A 26,544-nucleotide genomic window follows, 5' to 3' on the forward strand; every position below is an offset into this window, starting at 1 on the left:
TGCAAGTTCTCTCTCACACACGAGAGTCTGCCCGGGTCAGAATCCATGTCTCCTGCCTAGGCAGGCAGATTTACCACTGAGCCACCAAAGAAGCCCTAAATGAAACATTTTTTGATCTCTGGCTATTCTGGGCATTTTTCAGAGAGTTCCTAAAACATCTCAAAGAATGATACTGATCTCATTACACTTAAGCATACTGGCAGATATAATTACGTGGGTACCATCAGCAGATCCCCTGGAAGAGGGCAGGGCAACCCACTCCAGTATCCTTGCCAGGAGAATCCCATGGACAGAGGAGCCTGTCGGGCTATAGTCTGTTGAGTCTCAAAGAGTTGGACACAACTGAAATGACTGAGCGCACATGCATTGTCAAACAAGTGATGATAAACCTTCTTTGGTTATATTAGAAGGATAAATGTTATTAATATGTGTTCTAAAAATTTTATGAAATTCCTAAAAATCTGATATGTCCTGGTAAATTATCAGTCACAATTCAGGATATTAGCTTAAAAATCTGAATGTTACAGAAATAACCAAAATTCTCTTTTCTTTTTTCTTACATTGATTGTTATTTAATTTTCCATCAAGAGAGCCAAACACCCTAGCTCTGAAATTCCCATCTTATGTAGGTTATGTAAGGATTCATCCTGCGTCTTAATTCTCTACTTCTTTGCCAAGCCTTTAGAGGGTTAGAGGGAAGGTTAGGTGACTTTTCCAGGTTCGCATGGCCAGTAAACTGGGGAGGCATGGGGTGAGGGGAGAGGAATGTGTGAAGCCTGGAGGGTGTCCATGTAGTACCCCTGTCCCTGGAAAGACAGCAGACCCTCAGTTATCTCCCCAAACCCCCTCCTCACCTTCTTGCCCTGCTCACTACCACTCACTGACTTCCTGCGATCTGTGGGAACCACCCATTTAAATAACACATTCATGGAATAACACACTCATGATTTGCTCTTTCTCCTTCTTCTGCCAACTGTTTCCCCCCCCCCCCATCAATCTATACCAAGAATAATCATTTTAGAAATCTTTCGTTCCATGAGATGCCTACCTACATCAATCACTTCACGATATTCATATGAAAGTGAGATCAGAAAAAGGAAAGGGGTTCTCATCTCACAGAACCCTTCACCACCATCTCCTTACCCCTCTTTTCTCTCCCCTGTTCCCCAATTTCTCTCTGCATTTTTTCTCTCCTGTGAAATGATCTAGCCAACACCAGCTAGACATTGTTGTTGTTTAGTCTGTAAGTCGTGTCTGACTCTTTTTGAATCACTTGGTGTAGGCCACCAGGCTCCTCCATCCATGGGATTTTTCAGGTAAGAACACTGAAAACAGTTGCTATTTCCTCCTCCAGGGGATCTTCCCAACCCAGGGATTGAATGTTTCTCCTGCATTGGCAGGTGGATTCTTTACCATGGAGCCACCAGGGAAGACCAGTTATAGATTAGACATGGCCTTAAAGTTTTTTTCTGTTCCAAGTAGTTTAACAAAATATCATTTTTCCCAAACAAATACTGTGGTCTCCCTTTGATAATTATTGGTAAATAAAAAGTTCCCCATCTTGCATCATGTAAAATATTACATGTACATATGATTCTTTCCTTAAATATCTCATCAAATATAACAGAGCACTTATTGCATTCCAGACACTGTTTTAGCCACTAGGAAGCACATGGTGGTGAAAAGTGTGACTGCAAATGTGGGGGGCCTTAAGGAGGTAGTTAAGATTAAATGAGGTCATGAGGATGGTCCCTAATAAAGTTTGACTATACCCATATGTCAAGACGATATTAGAATACAGAGAGCATACACAGACACCAATAGGTGACAGATTTACCAAATAGTATTACAAGACAACTAGATACATTGATTTTAGATCAACAATGAACCTTAACACATATACTTTATTACATATATTACATATACATCTATTGTGCATATTAACTATACATATTTTAATATATACCTACACATGTACAAGAATATGTCATTTTATTGTGCTTTGTAGATGCTGAACTTTTTGCAAACTGAGGGTTTGCAGCAACTATGGGTTGTCAGATGACAGCTAGCATTTTTCAGCAACAAAATACTTTTAAGTTAAAGTATGCACATCTTTTAGACAGAATATATAGCACACTGAATAGAATACAGTGTAGTGTAAACATAAGTTTATATGTATTCAGTTCAGTTCAGTCACTCAGTTGTGTCCGACTCTTTGTGACCCCATGAACCACAGCACTCTGGGCCTCCCTGTCCATCACCAACTCCTGGAGTCCACCCAAATCCATGTCCATTGAGTCGGTGAAACCAAAGAGATTGTGTGACTCTCTTTATTGCCACTTCCCTTTACTATGGTAGTCTGGAATCAAACCAGAAATATCTCAGGGGCATGCCTGCAGGGTCCTGTTGTGGTTGTTCAGTTGCTAAGTGGTGTACAAGTCTCTGTGACCCCATGGACAGCAACACACCAGGCTCCTCTATCCTCCACTATCTCCTGGAGATGTCCATTGAGTCAGTGATGCTATCTAAACATCTCATTGTCTGTTCTCTCTTCTCTTCCTGCCCTCAGTCTTTCCCAGAATCAGGGTCTTTTCCATTGAGTCATCTCTGCACATCATTTGGCCAAAGAATTGGAGCTTCAACTTCAGCATCAGTCCTTCCAATGAATATTCAGGGTTGATTTCCTTTAGGGTTGACTGGTTTGATCTCCTTGCAGTACAAGGGGCTCTCCAGCACCACAGTTTTCAAAAGTATCAATTCTTCAGTGTTCAGCCTTCTTTATAGCCAAACTCTCACACCCTTACAGGACCACTGGAAAAACCATAGCTTTGACTAGACAGACCTTTGTTGGCAAAGTAATCTCTCTGCTTTTTAATATGCTGTCTAGGTTTGTCATAGCTTTCTTTCCAAGGAACAAGCATTCTTTAACTTCATGGCTACAGTCACTGTCTGCAGTGATTTTGGAGCCAAAGGAAAGAAAATCTGTCACTGCTTCCACTTTTTCCTTTTGTATTTGCCAGGAAGTGATGGAACCAGATGCTATGATCTTAGTTTTTTTGAATGTTGAGTATTAAGCCAGGCTTTTCGCTCTCCTCATTCACCTTCATCTGGAGGCTCTTTGTTTCCTCTTCACCTTCTGTCATTAGGACGGTATCATCTGAGGTTGCTGATACTTCTCCTGGCGATCTTGATTCCAGCTTGTGATTCATCCAGCCCAGCATTTTGCGTGATGTACTCTGCATTAGGTTAGATAAGCGGGGACATCATGCAGCCTTAACATGCTCCCTTGCCAGTGTTGGACCAGTCCACCCTTCCATGTCCGATTCCAACTGCTGCTTCCTGAGCTCCATACAGGTTTCTCAGGAGGCAGGTCAGGCGGTCTGGTATGCCCATCTCTTTAAGGATATTCCACACTTTGTTGTGATCCACACAGTCAAAGGCTTTGGCATAGTTTATGAAGCAGAAGTTTATGTTTTTCTGGAATTCCCTTGCTTTCTCTGTGAACCAACAGATGTAGGCAGTTTGATCTCTGGTTCATCTACCTTTTCTAAACCCAGCTTGTATCTGGAAGTTCTCAGTTAATGTACTGCCAAAGTCTAGCTTAGGATTTTGAGCATTACTTTGCTAGGCTATGAAATGAGAACAGTTGTTTGATAGCTTGAACATTCTTTGAAATTACCCTTCTTGGGATTGGAATGAAAACTGACCTTTTACTTCAAACTTTTTGATGACCTAATATTTATAGTGTAACTCTTACACAGTACATGATTACCTGTGTTTCCTCCTCAAGTGGCCAGCTCTGTGCTCATGCTGGAGATGGGACCAAGGAGTTGTTTCTCAGGTGCCAGCTTAGCATTTTATTTCTCCCACTGGTTATGTTGTTGTACTTCCTTTATGAAAATTGGTCTTGCTGCACACTTAAGAAGCCTGTACTTTTCTGTATGTACATCATGCTTTGAAAAGCATACTTAAAAATTAAAAACATTAAAGTCACTTGTCCACTGGCAATAAAGACAGGGCTGTAGATGCATACACCTTCACACTCCATAGAGGCTGAAAGTGTTCATGTAGCAGAAGACACCTCCTATGTATGTAGGGACTCTACACAGCATCTGTGACCTTTGGTTAAGATGACTTAGCAGTAGGGGTGTTTTTGTCAAGAGTCTGGAAGGTGGAAGCTGGTGTTTGTTGCTCATTGTTCTCCTCCAAGCTGTGTCGGATCCCGTATCCAAAGTATATGAGAAATCCTAGTAAGGAAATGAGGAATGAGAAGAATAAGTAGGCACTCTTCATGGTTACAAACATCCAATAGGCCTCCTGTTATGGTGGCCAAGAATTTTAGGGGAGCTCAGTTTGGGATCAGTCACTCAAGAGGTCTCTTTATCCCAGAAAGCCACTTACCAATCACATTCCAAATGCCAAATATGGCCCAGGTCCCAGAAGTTATCTGCATCATCAAGTAAATATTCACAAAGATGGTCACCAGTGGGAAGACAGGCAGAGCAGGGACCTGTGGGGGCAGAGTCAGTTCATCCCTGAATACACCCCAGATGTCTAAATGAGAGACTCTACCCCACGTGGGCAAGAAGACCAGCCCTCAGACTGTGCATTCAGTGCCTACTCAGACTGTGTATGTAAAGTACGGAGTGTGGATCAGGGAAGAGTCCATTGGTTTCAGCCGTTCCCCTCACTTCCTGGATGTTTAGACCATGAAGCATGTTCACTCAAGGTGGACAGTTTGGGCACATAAGGTCACTTACCTTAAAATAAAGAGGAATGGGGTTCTGGGGCTGCCTCCAGATGATGACTGTGACCCCAATGATGAGCAGCAGCAGCAGCACAGCCACTGGTGTGTACCCAGAGTCTGCAGAGAACGCCTGACTGGACCACTGGACCAGGATGAGGCTCAAGATTATCATCAGGTGAACTACAGGGGTTAAGGTGGAGGAGAAGAGGTTCAACTTCAGAAGCTGAAGATGTCAAGACCTTGGGTCACACCTCTCCCCAGGCTGCCCACCTCAGGAAGGGCCATCATATCACCAAGACTCCTCAATTGACAAAATACACATTCCAACACCATACTGTCAATTTCAGAAGATGAACAAAGAGAAATCCCACTGCTCACCGAGTAGTGAGGCACATCCATAGACAATCTGGCCAGATTTCCTAGTGGGGGTGGTGCTGGGAGGGAACCACAGCCTCTTTAGAATGTTTGAGTTTCTTGCTTCAGGTTCAGAGTCCAAAGGATGTTCAGCAAGGCCAGGAGCCCCAATATCCTCCCCTGTGTTCTCATTCTTGCTAAAATTCTGGTCTGGCTGGTACCTGAATTAGAGGTTTTAAGGCAATATTAACAGCATCCCCTCCTCATCCAACATCACACAGCCTATTCCACATCTGTCCTGTCTTAAGCAGAGCAGGACTTTTAGAAGATAGCATGAAGGCAGAAGACGGTTACCTCCCATCTAATCTCCAAGACTCCCTACCGAGGAGTAGTGGGGTCTCACCTGAGGACAAGAACAGAAAATGCCACCAAGGAGTAAACAAGCAGGGTCCCGACTGACACAAGGTCCACAAGATTTGTGAACGTGAAGAGCAATGCCATGAGCCCTAGAATGAGGGCACAAACAAGGTGGGGAAGGGAGTGAGAAACAGCTGGAAATATATGAGTTAAAGCGTGGATTTCAATTTTTTTTTTTTTTTACCTGTAAGATTTCCAGCAGACATGATGGCCATGACATGGGTGCCTGTGCGGACATGGATCCGGGTAAGTACCCGGAAAAGGAGCCCATCCTCTGCCATCGTGTAGATCAAAGGAGGCATTCTGAACATGGCATTATAGAGTCTGGAAGAGAAAATGGAAACATGTAAGGATGTTGAGAAGCAAGGCAGACCGGGGCTTCTGCTCTCTTTTCAGCTTGGGGTAAGGTGTCTCTGTCTTCTCTACCCATCCTAAGGGTTGGGAGATCTGATCATGTGAGAGTGCTGCTGCTGCTGCTAAGTCGCTTTAGTCGTGTCTGACTCTGTGTGACCCCATAGACAACAGCCCACTAGGCTCCCCCGTCCCTGGGATTCTCCAGGCAAGAACACTGGAGTGGGTTGCCGAAAGTGAAAGGTGAAAGTGAAGTTGCTCAGTCATGTCTGACTCTTAGCGACCCCATGGACTGCAGCCTACCAGGCTCCACCATCCATGGGATTTTCCAGGCACGTGAGAGTAGACAGGGAGAAAACCAGGGCACTGACCTGCATATAAGAGCACAGAGGGTGCCAATAGCCACGAAGTATCTGGCGGGGAGCCACCAACTATGGAGAATGGCTTGCGGCAAAGGGTCGTGAGGCTGAATCAGGTGGTAGGGCACCATGAGGGTGAGTGCCGCTGAGACACCAGAGTAAGCCAAAAAGCAGATGAAGATCGTGATCGCGATGCTCCAGGGGATGGAACGATGAGGATTTAGAGCTTCTACCCCTGCAGAAAAGGAAGAAGTGTTGGGTCAGGAAAACACACTGGGGTGAAATCACAAAATCCCCTTCCTTTTTGCACTCCACAAGCAGGTTTCCCCTAAGCCAGGAGCAGCCAGTCTGTTCCCAAACCCCAGATGGGACACACAGTGACCATGTTACCTTTAGTGGCAACAGCATCAACACCAAAAAAATAGTAGAAACATGTAGCTGCTCCCTGGAGAATCCCTTCAACGCCAAAAGGTGCAAACCCTCCAGAACCCAGAAGGCCCAAGCTACGGTGAGAGAAGGAAAGAGAAAGAACGTGTGTGAGGTGTGTTCAGCCATCTCTACTGAGTTTCTCCCTTCATACTGAAAGTCCTGGGCTCCAGGACTTTCTTCATTTGGATCCATCAGCCCAGATATCTTTAGTCCACACCATAACAGTTCTGCATGCCCGTCACCCATATATTATGGCCAATATTACCCTCCTAAGCCATAGATGTCTCTGGATTCAGATGTGTTCAGTTTGTAGTCCTGTTCTGTGAGCCTCCAGTTATGCAGATCTCCCTTAATGAAGCCAGTGATGATAATGAAAATGAGAACCAAAAGGTTGCTTCCTATGGATATTTTGGTAACCAGGATTGACTCAGGAGCTCCCAGAACAAGTAGTCCTGTGGGACAGATATAACATGAAATACTCAAACTATTGACATATTTATAGATACAGAAAGCAGGACACACTGGTCATAGAAACACCCTTTCCCAACAAAACAAGAGACAAACCCTCATATGTACATCACCAGAAGGTCAATACTAAAATCACATTGATTGTATTCTTTTTAGCTGAAGATGGAGAAGCTCTACAGAGTCAGCAAAAACAAGACCAGGAGGTGACTGTGGCTCAGATCATCAGCTCCTTGTTGCAAAATTCAGGCTTAAACTGAAGAAAGTAGGGAAAACCACTAGGCCATTCAGGTATGACCTAAATAAAACTCATTGTGATTATACAGTGGAGATGACAAATAGATTTAAGGGATTAGATCTGGTAGTCAGACTGCCTGAAGAACTATGGACAGAGGTTTCTAACATTGTATAGGAGGCAGTGACCAAAACCATCCCCAAGGAAAAGAAATGCAAGAAGGCAAAATAGTTGTCTGACATACAGATTGCTAACAAACACATGAAAAGATGCTCAACATCACTCATTATCAGAGAAATGCAAATCAAAACCACAATGAGGTATCATCTCACGCTGGTCAGAATGGCTGCCATCAAAAATTCTACAAACATTAAATGCTGGAGAGAGTGTGGAGAAAAGGGAACCCTCTTACACTGTTGTTGGGAATACAAATTATTACAGTCGCTATGGACAGCAGTGTGGGGATTCCTTAAAAAACTGGAAATAGGACTGCCATATGACCCAGCAATCCCACTGCTGGGCATACACACTGAGGAAACCAGAATTGAAAGAGACACATGTACCCCAACTTTCATTGCAGCACTGTTTACAATAGCCAGGACATGGAAGCAACCTAGATGTCCATCAGCAGATGAAAGGATAAGGAAATTGTGGTACATATGCATAATGGAATATTACCCAGCTATTAAAAAGAAAACATTTGGGTCAGTTATAATGAGGTGGATGAAAGTGGAACCTATTATACAGATTGAAATAAGTCAGAAAGTAAAACACCAATACAGTATATTAACGCATACATATGGAATTTAGAAAGATGGTAATGATGACCCTATATGAGAGATAGCAAAAGAGACACAGATGTAAAGAACAGACTTTTGGACTCTGTGGGAGAAGATGGGATGATTTGAGAGAATATCACTGAAACATGTATATTACCATATGTGAAAAAGATGACAATTGTGCTTGATGCATGAAACAGGGCACTCAAACCCGGTGCACTGGGACAGCCCTGAGGGATGGGATGGGGAAGGAGGTGGGAGGGGGGTCAGGATGAGGGGACACATGTATAACCGTGGCTGATTCATGTCAATGTATGGCAAAACCCACCACAATATTGTGATTAGCCTCCAATTAAAATAAATAAATAAATTTAAGAAATGGTTTGTTGAGGAGTCTTTACAAATAGCTGAGGGAAGATGAGAAGTGAAAGGCAAAGGAGAAAGGGAAAGATATAACCAACTGAATGCAGAATTCCAGAGAATAGCAGGGAGAGACAAGGAAGCCATCTTAAGAGAACAATGCAAAGAAATAGAGGAAAACAATAGAATGGGAAAGAATAGAGATCTCTTCAAGAAAATTGGAGATATTAAGGGGACACTTCATGAAAGGATGGGCATGATAAAGGACAGAAATGGTAAGGACATAACAGAAGCAAAAGAGATTCATAAGTGGTGGCAAGAATACCCAGAACTATACAAAAAAGGTCTTAGTGGCCTAGATAACCATGATGGTGTGGTCATTCACCTAGAACCAGACAGCCTGGAGTGTGAAGTCAAGTGGCCCTTAGGAAGAATTACTACAAACAAAGCTAGTGGAGGTGATGGAATTCCAGCTGAGCTATTTCAAATCCTAAAGATGATGATGCGAAAGTGCTGAATTCAATATGTCAGCAAATCTGGGAAACTCAGCAGTGGCTACAGTACTAGAAAATATCAGTTTTTCCAGTCCCAAAGAAGGGCAATGCCAAAGAATGTTCAAACTACCATACAATTGCACTCATTTCAATGATAGCAATGTTATGCTCAAAATCCTTCAAGTTAGGCTTCAGCAATATGTGAACCAAGAACTTTCAGATATACAGCTGGGTTAAGAAAATGCAAAGGAACCAGAGATCAAATTGTCAACATTCGTTGGATCATAGAGAAAGCAGGGGAATACAGGCAAATCACCAAATTCTGCTTTATTGACTATGCCAAAGCCTTTGACTGTGTGGATCACAACAAACTGTGGAAAATTCTTAAAGACATGGGAATACCAGACCACTCTACCTGTCTCCTGAGAAATCTGTATGCAGGTCAAGGAGCACCAGTTTGATCTGGACATGGAACGATGGACTGGTTCCAAATTAGGAAAGGAGTATGTCAAGGTTGTATATTGTCACCCTGCTTTTTTAACTTATATGCAGAGTACATCATGTGAAATGCTGGGCTGGATGAAGCACAAACTGGAATCAAGATTGCCAGGAGAAATGCCAACAATCTCAAATATGCAGTTGATACCACCCTAATGGCAGAAAGTGAAGAAGAACTAAAGAGCCTCTTGATGAAAGTGAAGTAGGAGAGTGAAAAAGCTGACTTAAAACTCAACATTCAAAAAACCAAGATCATAGCATCTGGTCCCATCACTTTCTAGTGAATAGAAGAGGAAAAAGTGGAAGCAGTGACAGATTTTCTTTTCTTGGGCTCCAAAATCACTGCAGACAGTGATTGCAGCCATGAAATTAAGTCACTTGCTCCTTGGCAGGAAAGCTATGACAAATCTAGATAGCATATTAAAAAAACAGAGACATCACTTTGCTGACAAAGGTCTATATATTCAAAGCTACAGTTTTTCCAGTAGTCATGTATGGATGTGAGAGTTGGACCATAAGGAAGGCTGAGCACTGAAGAATTGATGCTTTTGAGTTGTGCTGGAGATGACGCTTGAGATTCCATTGGGCAGAAAGGGGATCAAACCAGTCAATCCTAAAGGAAATCATCCCTGAATATTCATTGGAAGGACTGATGCTGAAGCTCCAAAACTTTGATCACCTGATGGGCAGAGCCGACTCACTGGAAAAGATTCTGATGCTGGGTAAGATTGAGGACAGGAGCAGAAGAGGGTGACAGAGTTGGATAGTATCACTGACTCAATGGACATAAATTTGAGCAAACTCCAGAAGATAGTGGAGGACAGAGGAGCTTGGCATACTGTAATCCATGGGGTTGCAAAGAGTTGGCTATGACTTAGTGACTGAATAACAACAGGAAGCAGAGAAATAGTTGCTCAGGGCTGGCAGTTGGTGGTGGTGGACAAACACCAGTGACTACTCAGTGGGTACAGGGTTTCCTTTTGAGGTGATGAACGTGTTTGGAACTAGATGGAAGTGATGGTTGCCCAATATTACAGATGTACTAAATGATTGTACACTTTGAGATGGTTAACTATTTTGGCAATCTTCTCAGAATACAAGTCTAACAAATCAAGATGTTGTACACCTTAATCTTACACAATGTTGTATGTCAATTATACCTCAATGAAGCTGGGAAAAATAATAAAGTGGTTAATTTTATGCTACATGAAAAAAAGTGAATGTGAGCTTCCTCTCAAGTAAAAAAAAAAATCTTTGGCCTCAGTACAGAGGAAGATTTGTTGGTCTAAGTAAATGATTCTCAGCTGGGGGGTAATTTTGTTCCCCAAGGGACAAAATTCCCCAGCCCCCAAGGGATTGGCACTGTCTGGAGATACCCTGATTGCCACAGTTGGGGGTGAGTAGATGTCACTGGTGTCTAGTGAGCAAAGGCCAAGGATGATACTCAACACTCAATAATGATTAAAAAAAGCTAAAATTCACATGACAGCCCCTGCACACCAAAGAATGATAAGCCCAAATTGTCAATAGTGCCAAGGGTGGAACACAATGGTTTATGTCTTAGCTTCTGTCTCTAGGCCCTTCTTTCTATTTCTAATCCCCCACCATTTTGCCATGTCAGCCTTTCTACACCAGCTCCCACTCCACACCCCGCTCTTCCCATCCTGTTGTTGAGCCCTGTCTCACCTGTCATCAGCAGTACCAGGCCCAGGGCAAAAAAGTCTGCATATGTGGCCAGTGAGTAAGGCAGGTGCAGAGAGAAAGTTTCCTGTAATGCCTGAGAGATGTGATTCCCAATCAGGCTGTCAAAGATGTAACTCGAGGCCCTGGCCAAGCTGGCAGTGCCTGCAGAGGCAGAAGGAGGAGCGTTCATTGACAAACAAAAATTGATGTGCCATAGGATCTAAAAACACAGTTAAATCCCTGTATATACAAAAAGTCTATATATAAAAATACCTGCTACAAAATACAAAATATCAAAGAGTTTCTTTTCATGGGTTGGGGAGAGTAGACCCAAATGATTCACCAAAATGTCAGGTGTTTTAATATGTTAGGAGCAGATCAATGTTATACAAGAAAACACATCAGTGGGACTGGGAGGGCTGGGAATAGGCATGAAATTTGAAATCAAGTAGTAAAGGAAAATCCCAGGAGGGCAACAACTGAGCAAAGATTTCACGATGGTGAGGGGATGAGCCTGTGGGACACGCCTCCTTCTCACCCACTCCCTACAGTTCCCTTTCCTTCTGGGTTCATTGTCCATCATTTGAGGACACAGGATAGAAACGAGTTGAATGCAGTTGTGGGGTCTTTCTGACACTATTATCAACTTCCCTCCACGAGGCCAAGAATAAAGTGTTCATGAATGACTGAGGACCCAATCCTCCAACATAGTTTCCCAATCTTAAGCCCCACACCATTCGCTGCCCCATCATCTCACCAATGCCTAAGGGAAGTATGCGGTTCCAGCCAATGACGAAGGCATAGAGTTGACCCATCGTGACATAGCTGTAGAGATATGCAGAACCGGAGCGTGGTACCCAGGCCCCAAATTCAGCATAGCAGAACCCAGAAAACATAGAAAACAGGGCAGCCACCAAGAATGAGATGATGGTTGCTGGTCCAGCTATGTGCTTGGCCACTGCACCAGCCACAAGGTACATGGCACCTCTCAGCATCCTGCCCACACCCAAGATCACCAGGTTTAGGATGTTCAGATGAGCCACAGGTCTCTCAGACTCATCTATGGGTTCCAGCAGCCGCTTGCGGATGAGCTTCTGACCAAATTGGCGAGCAAACTGATGCAACATCCTAGACATAGTTGAGGAGGCTATAGTCTGCTGAGAAAACAAGATATAAAGCTGTTAAGAATGTCCATCTGCCCTTGGCACTAGGGTTCCAATTCTATGGAGTATGGAAGTGATGGGGAGCAGGTGGTAAAGGGACACATGGGGCAAGTTCTCCATCTCTGAGATTTGGTTTCTACAATCCTAGAGAAGACTTCTAATTTATCTCAAAGTTACTGGAAAGTTTGCTTGAAAAGAAGTGAGACGGAGTGGATTATCTGTCCCCAAATGTGCCCCTTTGACAGGTAAATTGTTTTGAGCTAAAGTTAATTAAGACCCATTAGACTCAGGAGAAGCTCTTTACCTCTGCCTTAACTGTTCAAAATAATGCAGGTTAGGGGACCTATGCCAGGAAGAGAGCTATTGCCAGAGAGAACTTTTTAATTTCAGAAAGACTTACCTGCTTGGAGTGGGCAAACATTTGTTCACCAGGCACTTGCTCTTCTCATCCTTCTGTGCATGGTCTTCCTCCCATTTGAAGGCCCAGATCCCCACCTCTTTCTCCTTAACTCAGGGGGTCATACAAGCCTCAATTGTCTGACAGTCTTTGAGCCTCAAAAATTTTTATGGGGCTCCTGTACATATTAAACTAACTGTGTTCATCTGTCTTATGTCAACTGAATTGTTAGCTCACCTGAAGAATCTAGAAAGCCAAGTCCTCTGCCCCTACAGAAGCAAAAGCTTCCAACACAGAGCCTGGCATACCATAGGTGCTTAATTGGTATAAGTTGGATAGATAAGAATGCCGGGAGCCATTATGGGAGATCCCACCCATGACAAGGTCATGAGGAGAAGACCTGAAACACAAGGCTGTTCAGGCTACAAGGGACCCTCCAGGTTGACCCCGGCCTCTACCCCACCCTGTAGCCTCCCCCCCTGCTGTTGTCCTTGTTCGTCCTGTTGCGGATCTTTGCATTGCCTGCTGAGAGCTCTCTTGCTCCTCTTTCACTAAATAAAGACCAACATAGAACCCTGATTAATAAATCTCCTGGATGCTGGTTCCCTATGAAGGGGCCAGGAATGAAGGAAATGTTTCAAGTAAAAACCCTTTTGCTGGCACTCTGGCTTGTTTGGCAGATGCGTACTAATGCACATGACTGCTCACAACACCTTAATCATAAACAGCATAAAGAACCTCATCACAAAATGCCCTGATAAGCACAGAGCCCTTCGGGGGGGGGGGGGGATGAGAAAGCCCTATTAGAGAACACAAAAAATATTATTCTAAAAGTGGTTATTGGATCAACGTTTGATTGCTGTTATTGTGCTGAGGTTGTGCAGTAAAAACTATTGTTAATATAGTTAAGGATTTAAAAAAATAAGAGTTTAGTCCTAGTGTGGAAACAATAAGATAATTGTTAATTTTAATCAAGAGTGCTAAAACAGAGGCTGCCTCACCAGAGCCACAGAGTCTTTGTGTGGTAAACTTTTTAGATAAATTTAGCTGAGAACTTTTGCAAAAAGACTGACATTTGCATTAACAGGATTGTATTTCTACTATGTTTCAACCTGCTGTACCATGAGACTGCAACTTTTCTGTTTTCTGCTAAACTCAAGGCAAAATAGAACAATAAGAAATAGACTACAGAAAACAGTTTGGCCTTCACCTAGGTCAGAAAATGTTAATAGGTCCCAAGGCCAGAAGATAATGTACAAAGATCCACTATGAAAGAAGACTCTCATGAACAAAGAAGTATGCAGAAAACACCCTGGTTTCGTGAAGGACAAAACTGAAGTAATGTTAAACTAAACTTTGTATGCTTATCTTTCACCTCCCCCTAGAAATGTACTACTTAGGGTATAAAAGCTATGGTAAAAAATAAAGTGACACCAGACTCTGCTGCACACCCCGGTCTGGTCTCTTTCTCTCTTTCTCTCTGTCACTCGCTGACGCCGTTCATCCTGAGGGTACCCCTGGATCCTGCTGGGACTGGACCTCGGCATAAGAATGCTGATTTTTTAATTGAAATCAACCAGTCCTGTTTGTCTGATTTGGCTGAAACTACATTTCATCTTTTTTCTCCTTTGCCCCACAAAACAGGGCAAATTATCATCATTATTCCCTCCACTTTTTGATAGGGGCTTGCTGATCAGAGTGCTCAGACTCTGCACTTTCTTTCACCAAGGATCCTGAAACCTGGACACTTGCTGTTTCATTGTTTGCAGAGTGACATGGAATAGGAACTCTGCTCTGCAGCAGAATGAGATGACATTTGAGGGGAGGCACAGACTTTAGCCCAGCTCAGTCAAAGATCAAACTATAGCGGCCTCCAACTGCTTGGAAGGAGCGGGGGACTAACCTTCGTTCTGAATCAGAAATGAGAGGACTGTGTTTCCTGCATTTTGGGACATGAAACGTCTCCTCACTACACTGCTCTGTAAGACTAGGCTGACCCAGTGGCCACCAGCTATTGTGAGGGGGGCTTCCACCCCTGATGTTCCAAAGTCCAAGTTTAACATTTTGATTAAGGGCAAGCATTCAAAGAGCCAGGAAACTGAATAGAACCTCGGTTCTGCAAACACCCCGGCACTCATGAACAAGTCATATGCTTCTCTGGACTGTTTTGTTTTTGCTCAAATGCTGCTGATGAACCCTTCTGCACTGTGAGTAGGAATATAAAATGGGGCAGCAGCTATGGATGCAGTATGGTGGTTCCTCAAAAATGAAAAATACATTTGCCACACTATCCAGTGATTCCACTTTGGGTGTATACCCCAAAGAATTGAAAATAGGGTTCAAAGACATATTTGTACACCTGTGTTCTTTAGCAGCATTATTCACAATAGCTGAAAGTTGGCAGCAATGCAGAGGTCCATCCATGAAGGAATGGATAAACACAATGTGGTCTGTACATACAGTGGAATATTACTAGACTTAAACAGATAGGAAATTCTTTTTTTCAAATATAATTAAAAAAATTCTTTTTAAATTGGAAGATAATTGCTTTGCACTATTGTGTTGGTTTCTGCCATACATCAGCATGAATCAGCCATAAGTATGCATATGTCCCCTCCCTCTTGAATCTCCCTCCCATCCCCCTACCCCATCCTACACATCTATGTTGTCACAGAGCACTGGGTTGAGCTCCCTGCATTACATAGCAAATTCCTACTGGTGATCTATTTTACACATGTTGGTATATATGTTTCAATGCTACTCTCTTAGTTCATCCCATCTTCTCCTTCCCTCTCTGTGTCCACAAGTCTGTTGTCTAAAAGAGACAGGAAAGTCTGAGGTATGCTATAATGTGGAGGAACACTGAGGACATTATGCTAAGTGACATAATCCAGTCACAAAAAAACATGCTATGATTCCATGTCTATGAAGTACCGAGAGGAGTCAGCTTCTTAGAGACAAAGTAGAATGGTGGTTTGCCAGGGGCTGGAATGAAGGGTAAAACTGTTTATTGTTTACAGAAATGCAGTTTTAGTTTTCTTCTTAGAAAAGAAGAGAAAAAAGTTGTGAAAAGAGTTATTGAGATTGGTTGCATGACAGTATAAATATACCTAATATCACTGAACTGTATAGTTAAAAATTGTTAAGATGGCAAATTTTAATCTATATGTAATTTACCACCATATTTTAAAATTACTGCCAATAAGAAGAAATTGAGCCAACTTCACAGAGTTGCTGGGCTAGGAAACCAATGGTGACTTAATATAAATCACCACACAGCCCTCCTCTGAGGATACCAAAATCCATGGATGCTCAAGATCCTTACAGTCACTGGTGCATTCACAAAGGAGGAACCTGCAGAATCAGAAGGTCAACACTACACAGGAGACTGAACATCAGTGGTCCTGACATCAGAACCACTAAAGTCAGGGTCCATAAACCCTGTTCCAGGGGAATCTTTGATACTATTTGAGCACCAGTCAAAAAAAAAAAAAAAAAAAGAGTCTTAGAATCTCCATGGTCTGATCCAACCCCGTGCATCACCAATTCCTACATAAATGTGACAACTCCCATCTCCTGTTTTCATCTGGAAAATGGGTCTCTCTACTGTCAGTCATAAGCCAGGCTGGCCCCCTGCACTTGGGGTTGCAGAGGTCTCTTTGGGAGGATGTGAACTCAGCACCCAGTCTCCTACAGAAAAGGGTGACCTGAGACTTACTGGATCCTTGGAGCAGAGCCTGGAGCACTGGAACAGTCAGGGAGGCTGAGGTTAAGTCATGCAGGACTGGAGCTGAGACATCTCTAAGGACCAAAGCGAGAGTCCTGAGCACAGAAGACAGCTGTTACCCACTACGTTGTTACGGTGGAGATGACGCTGGGTGGGTGGGGAGCACCTGCCATGTAGCTATCAGCCTTGACCCTTCTGTGGTTACTCTCAGGGAGTGGTTCTGAGAGTTTTTTTTTTTTTAATTTTATGTTATTACTCAAAACATAAAACTGATCATTTAAACCATTTTTAAAACTTCTCTGGTGGCTCAGGCGGTAAAATGTCTGCCTACAATGTGGGAGACCCAGGTTTGATCTCTGGGTCAGGAAAATCCCTTGGAGAAGAAAATGGCAACCCACTCCAGTACTCTTGCCTGGACAGAGGAGCCTGGAAGGATACAGTCCATGGGGTCACAAAGAGTTGGACATGACTGAGTGACTTCACTTTCACTTTCAAGTGTCCCTTTCACTAGAATTAAATACATTTGCATTTTTTGCAACCAAACTCCAGAACTTTTTTCCTCTTGCAAAATCTATACCCATTCAACAACCATCCTGCCTTTCTCCTTTCTGAGTTCCTGGCAATCGTTGTTCTACTTTCTCTAAATCTGAGCACTCCAGGTGCCTCATTTCAGTGGAATCAAACATTATTTATCCCTTCCTGTCAGGCTTATTTTGCTTAGTAGAATGTGTACTAGATTCCTTTGTGTTGTAGCATGGGTTATATTCCTCTCCTTTTTAAACCTGAATAACAGTTTATGCACATACCACATGGACTTAGTGATTCTTTTATCAGTGGGCAATTGGTTTACTTTCATGTTTTAGTTATTTTGAATAATGCTGCTATGAACAAGGAAGTAGATATATCTCTTCCAGAGTGTGCTTTCAATTATTCTGGGCATATCCTCAAAGGCAGAACTGCTGGATCATAGGTTCTAACATTTTTATATCCTGTGATGGGGAAGGTGTTCACATATTGAGGATCGGGGAAGTCATTTTGGCTTATCCATGGTTCAGGCTGCACTGTGTGTGAATTAAGACAGTCTGTCCAACTCTCCCAGCACAACTTCTTTAACCCTGAGGTAAAGAACATCTGTTCTGAAGATAAGAACAAATAACTCCCTTCTCATGGCATCCATGTTAACACTCCCTGGAAGATAAGGTTCCCTTCCCAGACACCAGGGTCCTGCTGTCTCACTGTCTATGTACTAAGTCTGTTTCTTTTGAAACTTTAAGGAATACATCCTGTCGTGTTGATGTATGTGCTTTATTTGGATGAGGTATAAGATTGTGCTTCAATGGAGCAGTACCCCAGAGCTATCTGAGAGGGTGCCCCCAAGCTATAGCCTCAGTTTGGATCAAATACACCTTTCCCATTTCTATTGTGTTTCTTGATTATTTTCCTGGACAGATGAATTCATTGATCAGCAAGGACACCGAAGTAGACAGAGTGTAAAACTAGGGGACCCAGCTCACAGCCCTCCCCCCCCCCCCCCAGTAATTAGCTGATTTGTTTTTGGTTGCAGTAGGTCTTTGTTGCTGTGCACCATCTTTCTCCAGCTGCAGCGAGTGGGGGCTACTCTCTAGGTGTCGTGCACTCTGTAGTTGCTTTGTGTGGGCTTATCACTGCAGGTGCTTTAGTCATAGACTGCTGTAACTTAGTCGCTAAGTCATGTCTGATTCTTTCATGGCCCCATGGACTGTAGCCCACCAGGCTCCAATGTCCATGGGATTCTCCACGGACAGATATCCAGGCAGTAATATTGAAGTGGGTTGCCATTTCCCCCTCTAGGAGATCGTCCCAACCCAGGGGTCAAACCCACATTTCTTGCATTGACAGGCAGATTCTTTACTGTTGAGCCACCAGGGAAGCCCAATCATAGAGATGGCATTAAAATCTAATTTTAACTCCAAGTAGTTTAATAATATTATTTTTCCCAATCAAATACTGTTGTCTCCCTTTAATAATTTTTGGTAAATAAAAAGTTCCCCATCTTGGGTCATGCGAATTATTACATGTACATGTGATTCTTTGTTATGCAACTTATGAAATATAACTGAGGACTTATTGTATTCCAGACACTGTTTTAGGTGCTACAAAGCAAATGGTAGTCAAAAGTGTGATGGGAGTGAATGTATCTCCCCACTTTCAAATTCATATATTGAAGTACTAATCCCTATGACCTTGGAATATGAGTCTGTTTGGTGGTGAGAGGGTAACAGGCTGGAGGGCCAGGGGTCTCCAAATGGAGGAAAGAGGCTGAAAGTGTCAGACTTTTTTTTTTATCTCTTTCTTACGTGGCAGGAGGAAACAAGCTACAAGTGTCAGATTCTTTTCCCCTTCTCTATACAAATTTCAAAGGAGGTTTCTTTTAAAATTCTGTGACAACACCTGGTTCCACCTGAACTTAACTTTTCTCAAACGTTGAGCTAACCAATGCATTTTTCTTATGGAAATGTTTTTCTTATGCTATGTTAATGAACTATGTATTAATATTCAACTCTGTCTTTCTTCAAGTCAGTTCCAGCTAAGACTCAGAACTGATAATGGCTCAGCAAACCAGTACGTTTTATTCACACAATTATTCTCTTATGTTAAGGAAAGTATATATTTGATTGGAAAGCTTCCTTTCTTCAAGATTCATGTCAATCATTTTATCGCCCAGAATGACTCACATTGTGCCAATGTTATCTCAAAATGCATTATGAGTGAGGGTCCTGGTACCACTCTCTGAGTTTTGAGACATTTCCTTTCTCTAATTAGCAACCTGCTAGTAGCTATATAACTTCCTGCTAAAGACTAGCTATGGGGCACTCTTTCTGCCCCCTTCTGATGTCTATTTCAGAAGGTTTGTTTATTTCTTCTATACTTTAATAAAACTTTACCACACAAAGGCTCTGAGTGATCAACCCTTGTCACTGGCCTGGGACGGAATTCCTCTCCTCCAGAGGCCAAGAATCCAGGCATCTTCTACAGTGCAGCAACAACCTTTCAGTGGTAGGGTCTTAAAGAGATAATGAAGATTATATGAGGTCATCAGGATGGGCCCTAAGTCACATAGAATATGATTATACTTCTTGTGTGTGTTAGTTTCTCAGTCATGTCTGGCTCATTGCAAGCCCATGAACTGTATCTCATCAGGCTCCTCTGTCCATGGGATGGATTCTCCAGGCAGGAATACTGGAGTGGGTTTCCAATTCTTTCTCCAGGGTATCTTCCCAACACAGGGATCCAAACAGTTCTCTTGCATTGCTGGCAGGTTCTTTACTGTTAGGTAGTTAGAATAGGAAAAAAAGGAGTCCAGAGTGGCGCTGGCTAAAAGACAAAGGAGGGAAAATCCCGGAAAAAGAACAAAGGAAGGTCCAAGAACTGGAGTGAGAACCTCAGGTAAAACAAACATCCCTCCCGGTTAGCCGAACTTACAAAGGGCAAGCTCAGAGGGGAGGAGACACATGTATAAAAAGAGGAGCCAAAATTGAGCCAGGGGCTTCTCTTCTCTTCACGTCTTTTGGGTCTGTCTGGCCTCACGCCTCGAGGATGGATTTCCCTTTGCTTTCTAAATAAAACTGAGCTGTAACACGGAGCTATAACACTGTTTTGCCTGAAGAAATTACATGGTGCTGTAACACTGGTCTCTCCGAGGAAATTGACACAGGGCTGTATTGACACAGGTCCATCCGTCGCTTCAATTTTTTGTCACGACGATACAGAAACGAAGAAGTTACAAACTCGCCCGACATATGTGGTGCCATGACTCAGGTTTAAGCTGCCTGAAACAACCTTGGCTCAGCCCTCGTGGAGCGGAGACCAACCACAGCAGAAGCCCACCTTGGTGAAAGCTCGGTGGTGAAAGCTGAATGGGAAGAAAACCCAGCACAGGGGAAGTGACAAGAAGCCAAGCATGCTGGAAAACAGGACTGCAAAAACAAACTCGGCAGAAAGCTCACGTGGCTCAGTCTCAGATTCAAGACCACCTCCGGTTAAGGTAAGAGGTCCTCGCTCCTGTGGCTGGAAGCACAAATGGCTAACAAAACCTTAATTCCTTTACAATCTCTTGTTTCATGTTTCCTCAAACCCCCAATGAACAGGCAAGTGGCAGTGGGTGCAACTGAGGTACTCTGGCAGGGCCTACTCCTCAGTGTGAACCAAAGGCTCCACTACCTGCTGGGCCCCAGTAGCTGTGACCCAAGAGGATGGGATTCTTTTGTTCTTAAGCTTCCTTGTGCCAAGGATCAGACCGATGAAAACTGAGCACAGGCCAGGTATTTAGCAGATTTTTCTGGCAGGTTATGCAAGGGATTCCTCAACACATTTTCCCCACTGGTTTTTCCTCTCTTCCTTCAGCTCCTGTCTCCATCGATGCCACTGCTTACAAAGTATTGGGCAGGTCATCATCTTTCCATTTCTGAAAATTGTGCTTCAAACCATTTATCTAAGATTGAGGCTCAAACCCACATGGCAGGGACTCTATGCTATGCCTAGTCACTCAGTCATATTCGACTGGGACCTGAGCCTGGCCAAACCCCATGGTGCCTGGTTCAGGACCTAATGAAGCCCAGGCTCTTGATGTCTCATTGCAAAAAATTCAGTGAGAGACACAGTGATAGGTAAGAGGTGGATTTATCTGGATTCAGAGAGAAGCTCCACAGGTGTGGACCATCACAGAGGGTGAGGGCAGCCATGGAATGTGGTGTGGTTAGTTTTTGCCAGCTGGTTGATTTCATATGCTAATGAGTGGGAGTAACAGGCAAATTTGGGCTTGGAGTACAGAATGAAGCAGAGCAAAGGCTTATAGAGTTCTGCCAAGAGAGCACACTGGTCATAGCAAACACCCTCTTCCAACAATACAAGAGAAGACTCCACACATGGATATCACCAGTTGGTCAATACTGAAATCATATTGGTTATATTCTTTGCAGCCAAAGATGGAGAAGCTCTATACAGTCAGCAAAAGCAAGGCTGGGAGCTGACTGTGGCTCAGATCATGAACTCCTTATTGCCAAATTCAGACTGAAATTGAAGAAAGTAGGGAAAACCACTAGACCATTCAGGTATGACCTAAATTAAATCTCTTACAATTATACAGTGGAAGTGAGAAATAGATTCAAGGGATTAGATGTAATAGACAGAGTGCCTGATGAACTATGGATGGAGGTTCATGACATTGTACAGGAGGCAGGAATCAAGACCATCCCCAAGAATAAGAAATGCAAAAAGGCAAAATGACTGTCTGAGAAGGCCTTACAGATAGCTATGGAAAGAAGAGAAGTGAAAAGCGAAGGAGAAAAGGAAAGCTATACCCATTTGAATGCAGAGTTCCAAAGGATAGCAAGGAGAGACAAGAAAACCTTTCTTAGTGATCAGTGCAAAGAAATAGAGGAAAAGAATAGAGTGGGAAAGATAGAGGTCTCTGCAAGAAAATTAGAGATACCAAGGGAAAATTTCATGCAAAGATGGGAATAACAAAAGACAGAAACGCTATGGACCTAACAGAAACAGAAGATATTAAGAAGAGGTGGCAAAAATACACAGAAGAACTACACAAAAAAGATCTTCACGATCCAGATAATCACGATAGTGTGACCACTCACCTAGAGCCAGACATCCTGGAATGTGAACTCAAGTGGGCCTTAGGAAGCATCACTACAAACAAAGCTAGTGGAGGTGATGGGATTCCAGTTGAGCTATTTCAAATCCTAAAAGATGACTGATGGTGTGAAAGTGCTGTGTTCAGTATGCCAGCAAATTTGGAAAACTCAGCACTGGCCACAGGACTGGAAAAGGTCAGTTTTTATTCTAATCCCAAAGAAAGGCAATGAAAAAGAATGCTGAAACTGCCTCACAATTGCACTTATCTCACACGCTACTAAAGTAATGCTCAATATTCTCCAAGCCAGGCTTCAAAAATACGTGAACCGTGAACTTCCAGATGATCCAGCTGGATTTAGAAAAGATAGAGGAACCAGAGATCAAATTGCCAACATCCACTGGATCATCAAAAAATGAGAATTCCAGAAAAACATCTATTTCTGCTTTATTGATTATGCCAAAACCTTTGGCATTACAACAAACTGTGAAAAATTCTGAAAGTGATGGGAATACCAGACCACCTGACCCGCCTCTTGAAAAATCTGTATGCAGGTCAGGAAGCAACAGCTAGAACTGGACATGGAACAACAGACTGGTTCCAAATCGGGAAAGGAGTACATCAAGGCTTTATATTGTCACACTGTTTATTTAACTTATATGCAGAGTACATCACAAGAAATGCTGAGCTGGATAAAGCACAAGCTGAAATCAAAATTGTTGGGAGAAATATCAATAACCTCAGATATGCAGATGACACCACCCTTATGGCAGAAAGTGAAGAACTAAAGAGCCTCTTGATGAAAGTGAAAGAGGAGAGTGAAAAAGTTGATTTAAAACTCAACATTCAGAAAACTAAGATCATGGCATCTGGTCCCATCACTTCATGGCAAATAGATGGGGAAACAGTGGAAACAGTGGCAGGCTATTTTTTTTTTTGGGGGGGGGGTCCAAAATCACTGCAGATGGTGACTGCAGCCATGAAATAAAAGGGCGCTTTCTCCTTGGAAGAAAAGCATATTAAAAAGCAGAGACATTACTTTGCCAACAGAGGTCCATCTACTCAAAGCTATGGTTTTTCCAGTAGTCATGTATGGATGTGAGAGTTGGACTATAAAGAAAACTGAGTGTCGAAGAATTGATGCTTTTGAATGGTGTTGGAGAAGACTCTTGAGTCCCTTGGACTGCAAGGAGATCCAAGCAGTCCATCCTAAAAGAAATCAGTCCTGAATATTCATTGGAAGGACAGATGTTGAAGCTGAAACTCCAATCCTTTGGCCACGTGATGTGAAGAACTGACTCATTTGAAGAGACCCTGATGCTGGGAAAGGTTGAAGGCAGGAGAAGGGAATGACAGAGGGTGAGATGGTTGGATGGCATTACCGACTCAATGGACATGAGTTTGAGTAAACTCCAGGAGTTGGCGATGAACAGGAAGGCAGGCGTGTTGCAGTCCCTGGTGTCACAAAGAGTTAGACTCGACTGAGTGACTGAACTGAACTGAACTGGGCTATGTCATTCTTTCAAAAGTTGTGCCCTACCCCTTTTCCTCCTGTTTCATGCTCTCTTCCTGAGACCCATCTGAGTACACAATGTTGCCTCTACAACCTTCTGGAGGGACAACTAGAGAATAGCTGGCCTTGGGAGGGAAATACTGTATAATATCCAATCCCTCTAGATATTCAGGCCTTCATCTTCCATGGTTCCTACCACATGTGCAACCAGAGCATCTCCCAGGGAACCTGCTAGGGCAGGTGACAGGCACACAATGCCTGTTAGAAGTCCATCTGTTGGTGGCATCCTTCAAGAGCAATTGGGCTTCCAGGGATAATGTTTGCCTCTTTGGGAGTTAGTGCTGCAGGCCATTTGGGCCCAAACCCTTGCCACCTGTCTCCTTACAATCATACCCCCAGATCAAATCTCCACTCCACTTTATGGAACATCTGGTCTATTGCCTTTTGTCAATTTGTTCTTATGCCACTTACTAACTCCTACAACCGGGACTCTGCCCCCTAGAATACTCTTAATGCCCCTAACAGGACCAGATAACCCACTCCTTTGTCATTACTTTTGCTATTACCTAAAGTGGGTCTATGACTTTGAAATATTTACTACTGGAGACACCCTAATTTGCTCCTGGGAGGACTATCAGCAATAAGAGAATAAGGCTGATGGCTGGTTCACCAGGTTCCCAGTCTCAGGGCTCTGGCTTGGATTGCTTTACATCATGGTGTATATTCCCATCCACGGTGGACAAACCAGCAGTGGGTTAAGATTTCAGTTCAGTTCATTCGCTCAGTCGTGTCCGACTCTTTGGACCCCATGAACTGCAGCACACCAGGCTTCCCTGTCTGTCACCAACTCCCGGAATTTACTCAAACTCATGTCCATCGAGTCGGTGATGCCATCCAGCCATCTCATCCTCTGCCGTCCCCTTCTCCTCCTGCCCCCAATCCCTCCCAGCATCAGGGTCTTTTTACCCAGCACTGTTCACGCTGGAGAACCTGGGGGCACCCAACTCCAGTCTGGGGGTCCCGGGAGGTCGACCTGCCTCGACCTGCCTAGGGGTATGGTCCCCGGGAGGTTCTCATACCTCAACCTGCTCAGAGATCTGCCAGTCCAGGGGTCCCAGGATGTCGACATGCCTTGACCTGCTTAGGGACCCAATTCTTGGGAGGCTGTCATGCCTCAGCCTGCCTGGGGATCTGTACCCAGGCAGATTTAGAAAAAGTTTATATAAAATGTATATTTGAAAAAGTTATCTAAAATTTATAAACAGATTATTAAATAATAATGTTGTGATAGTTTCAGGTGGAGTGCAAAAGGACTCACCAAGCATATATATATATACACACACATATACATGTATCCATTCTCTCTCAAACTCCCCTCCCATCCATACTGCCACAAAACATAGAGCAGAGTTCCCTGTGTCTACAGTATATCCTTGGTGGTTATCCATTTTAAGTATAGCAATGTGTGCATGTCCATCCCAAACTCCCTAACTACCCCATCCCTCTATACTAAAGGTATTCTTTCATATTGTTTGAACATCAGACTAAAAAGGGTCTCCCAACCTCCAGACTTGATCCAAACCCCCACCCACCCTTTCTCTCACAAACACATAGTTCTCAGCTCCTTCTCCTTTCAACTAAAAAACAGGCCTCTCCACCCTCAGGCTGGAGCTGGGCTGACCCCACTGCACTCTGGGGTTGCAGAGGTCTCTTTGGGAGGATTTGAACTCAGCACCCAGTCTCCTACAGGAGAAGGTGATCCAAAACTTACTGGATCCTTGGAGCAGAGTCTGGAGCGCTGGGTCAGTCAGGGAGGCTGAGGTTAAGCCTTGCAGGGCTGGAGCTGAGACATCTCCAAGAACCATAGCAGGGAGTCCTGAGCACAGAAGGCAGCCCTCATCCCCGGGGTTGTAGGGGTGGGAATGGGGCTGGGTGGGTGGGGAGCATCTGCCGTGTTGCTATCAGCTCTTGACTCTTCTTTGGTTACCCTTGGGGGAAGTTCTGAATTTCTTTTATCTTAAAATACATATTGCATTACATTTACCATTTTAGCCATCTTTAAGTGTGCAGTTTGGTCATGTGAAGTTCATTCACATTTTGTGTAACCAAACTCCAGAACTTTTTTCATCTGGCAAAACTGAAACTCTACCCATGCAACAAAATTTCCCCTTTCTTCTTTTCCAGTTCCTGTCAATCACCACACTATTTTCTGTCTCTATGAATATGACCATTTACTCCATGTAAATGGAATCATATAGCATTTGTTATTTCTTGTCACACTTCTTTTACTTACCACAATGTCCACTAGGTCATTTGCATTGTAGCTGATATTATATTTCCTTTTAAAAAACATTAAAAAATTTTTTGGCTGTGCTGAGTCTTTGTTGCAGCTGGCAAGCTTTATTTAGTTGCAGGTCTCAGACTTGCTCTGGGGCATGTGGGATCTTCATTCCCTGACTGGGGATTGAACCCACATATGCTGCATTGCCAGGAAGATTCTTTATTTTATTTTATTTTATTTTATTTATTTATTTTTTCCAGTGGGTTTTGTCATACATTGATATGAATCAGCCATGGATTTACATGTATTCCCAATCCCGATCCCCCCTCCCACCTCCCTCTCCACCCGATTCCTCTGGGTCTTCCCAGTGCACCAGGCCGGAGCACTTGTCTCATGCATCCCACCTGGGCTGGTGATCTGTTTCACCATAGATAGTATACATGCTGTTCTTTTGAAATATCCCACCCTCACATTCTCCCACAAAGTTCAAAAGTCTGTTCTGTATTTCTGTGTCTCTTTTTCTGTTTTGCATATAGGGTTATCGTTATCACCTTTCTAAATTCCATATATATGTGTTAGTATGCTGTAATGTTCTTTATCTTTCTGGCTTACTTCACTCTGTATAATGGGCTCCAGCTTCATCCATCTCATTAGGACTGGTTCAAA

General features: G+C 43.4%; 2 protein-coding genes across 2 annotated transcripts in view; both read right to left on the bottom strand.

Annotated features, from left to right (window-relative positions):
* LOC122421234 (cationic amino acid transporter 3-like) overlaps positions 1 to 26,544 on the bottom strand; it is a 214,225-nt gene that overhangs the window by 58,081 nt on the left and 129,600 nt on the right. The window lies entirely within an intron of this gene.
* On the bottom strand, positions 4,126 to 12,298 carry LOC122421235 (cationic amino acid transporter 3-like). The gene is made up of 11 exons (XM_043437108.1): positions 11,929 to 12,298; positions 11,175 to 11,333; positions 6,923 to 7,109; positions 6,619 to 6,731; positions 6,241 to 6,463; positions 5,703 to 5,842; positions 5,505 to 5,607; positions 5,126 to 5,322; positions 4,761 to 4,927; positions 4,402 to 4,510; positions 4,126 to 4,247 (listed from the first exon to the last, which is right to left on the bottom strand). The coding sequence occupies exons 1-11, from the start codon at positions 12,296 to 12,298 to the stop codon at positions 4,126 to 4,128; spliced, it is 1,890 nt and encodes a 629-aa protein (XP_043293043.1).

The sequence above is a fragment of the Cervus canadensis genome, chromosome 18 (assembly GCF_019320065.1).
Source record: "Cervus canadensis isolate Bull #8, Minnesota chromosome 18, ASM1932006v1, whole genome shotgun sequence".
NCBI classification, from domain to species: domain Eukaryota; kingdom Metazoa; phylum Chordata; class Mammalia; order Artiodactyla; family Cervidae; genus Cervus; species Cervus canadensis.

Bases quoted from the DNA above. Each gene is read 5' to 3' on its own strand.
- LOC122421235 (XM_043437108.1), bottom strand. From the start codon at position 12,298: ATGTTGCATCAGTTTGCTCGCCAATTTGGTCAGAAGCTCATCCGCAAG. The intron at 7,110-11,174 runs GTGAGACAGGGC...TCTGTCCCACAG, and splicing joins CCTGGTACTGCTGATGACAG to GACTACTTGTTCTGGGAGCT. The intron at 4,928-5,125 runs GTGAGCAGTGGG...TAACCCCTGTAG, and splicing joins TGGATGTGCCTCACTACTCG to TTCACCTGATGATAATCTTG.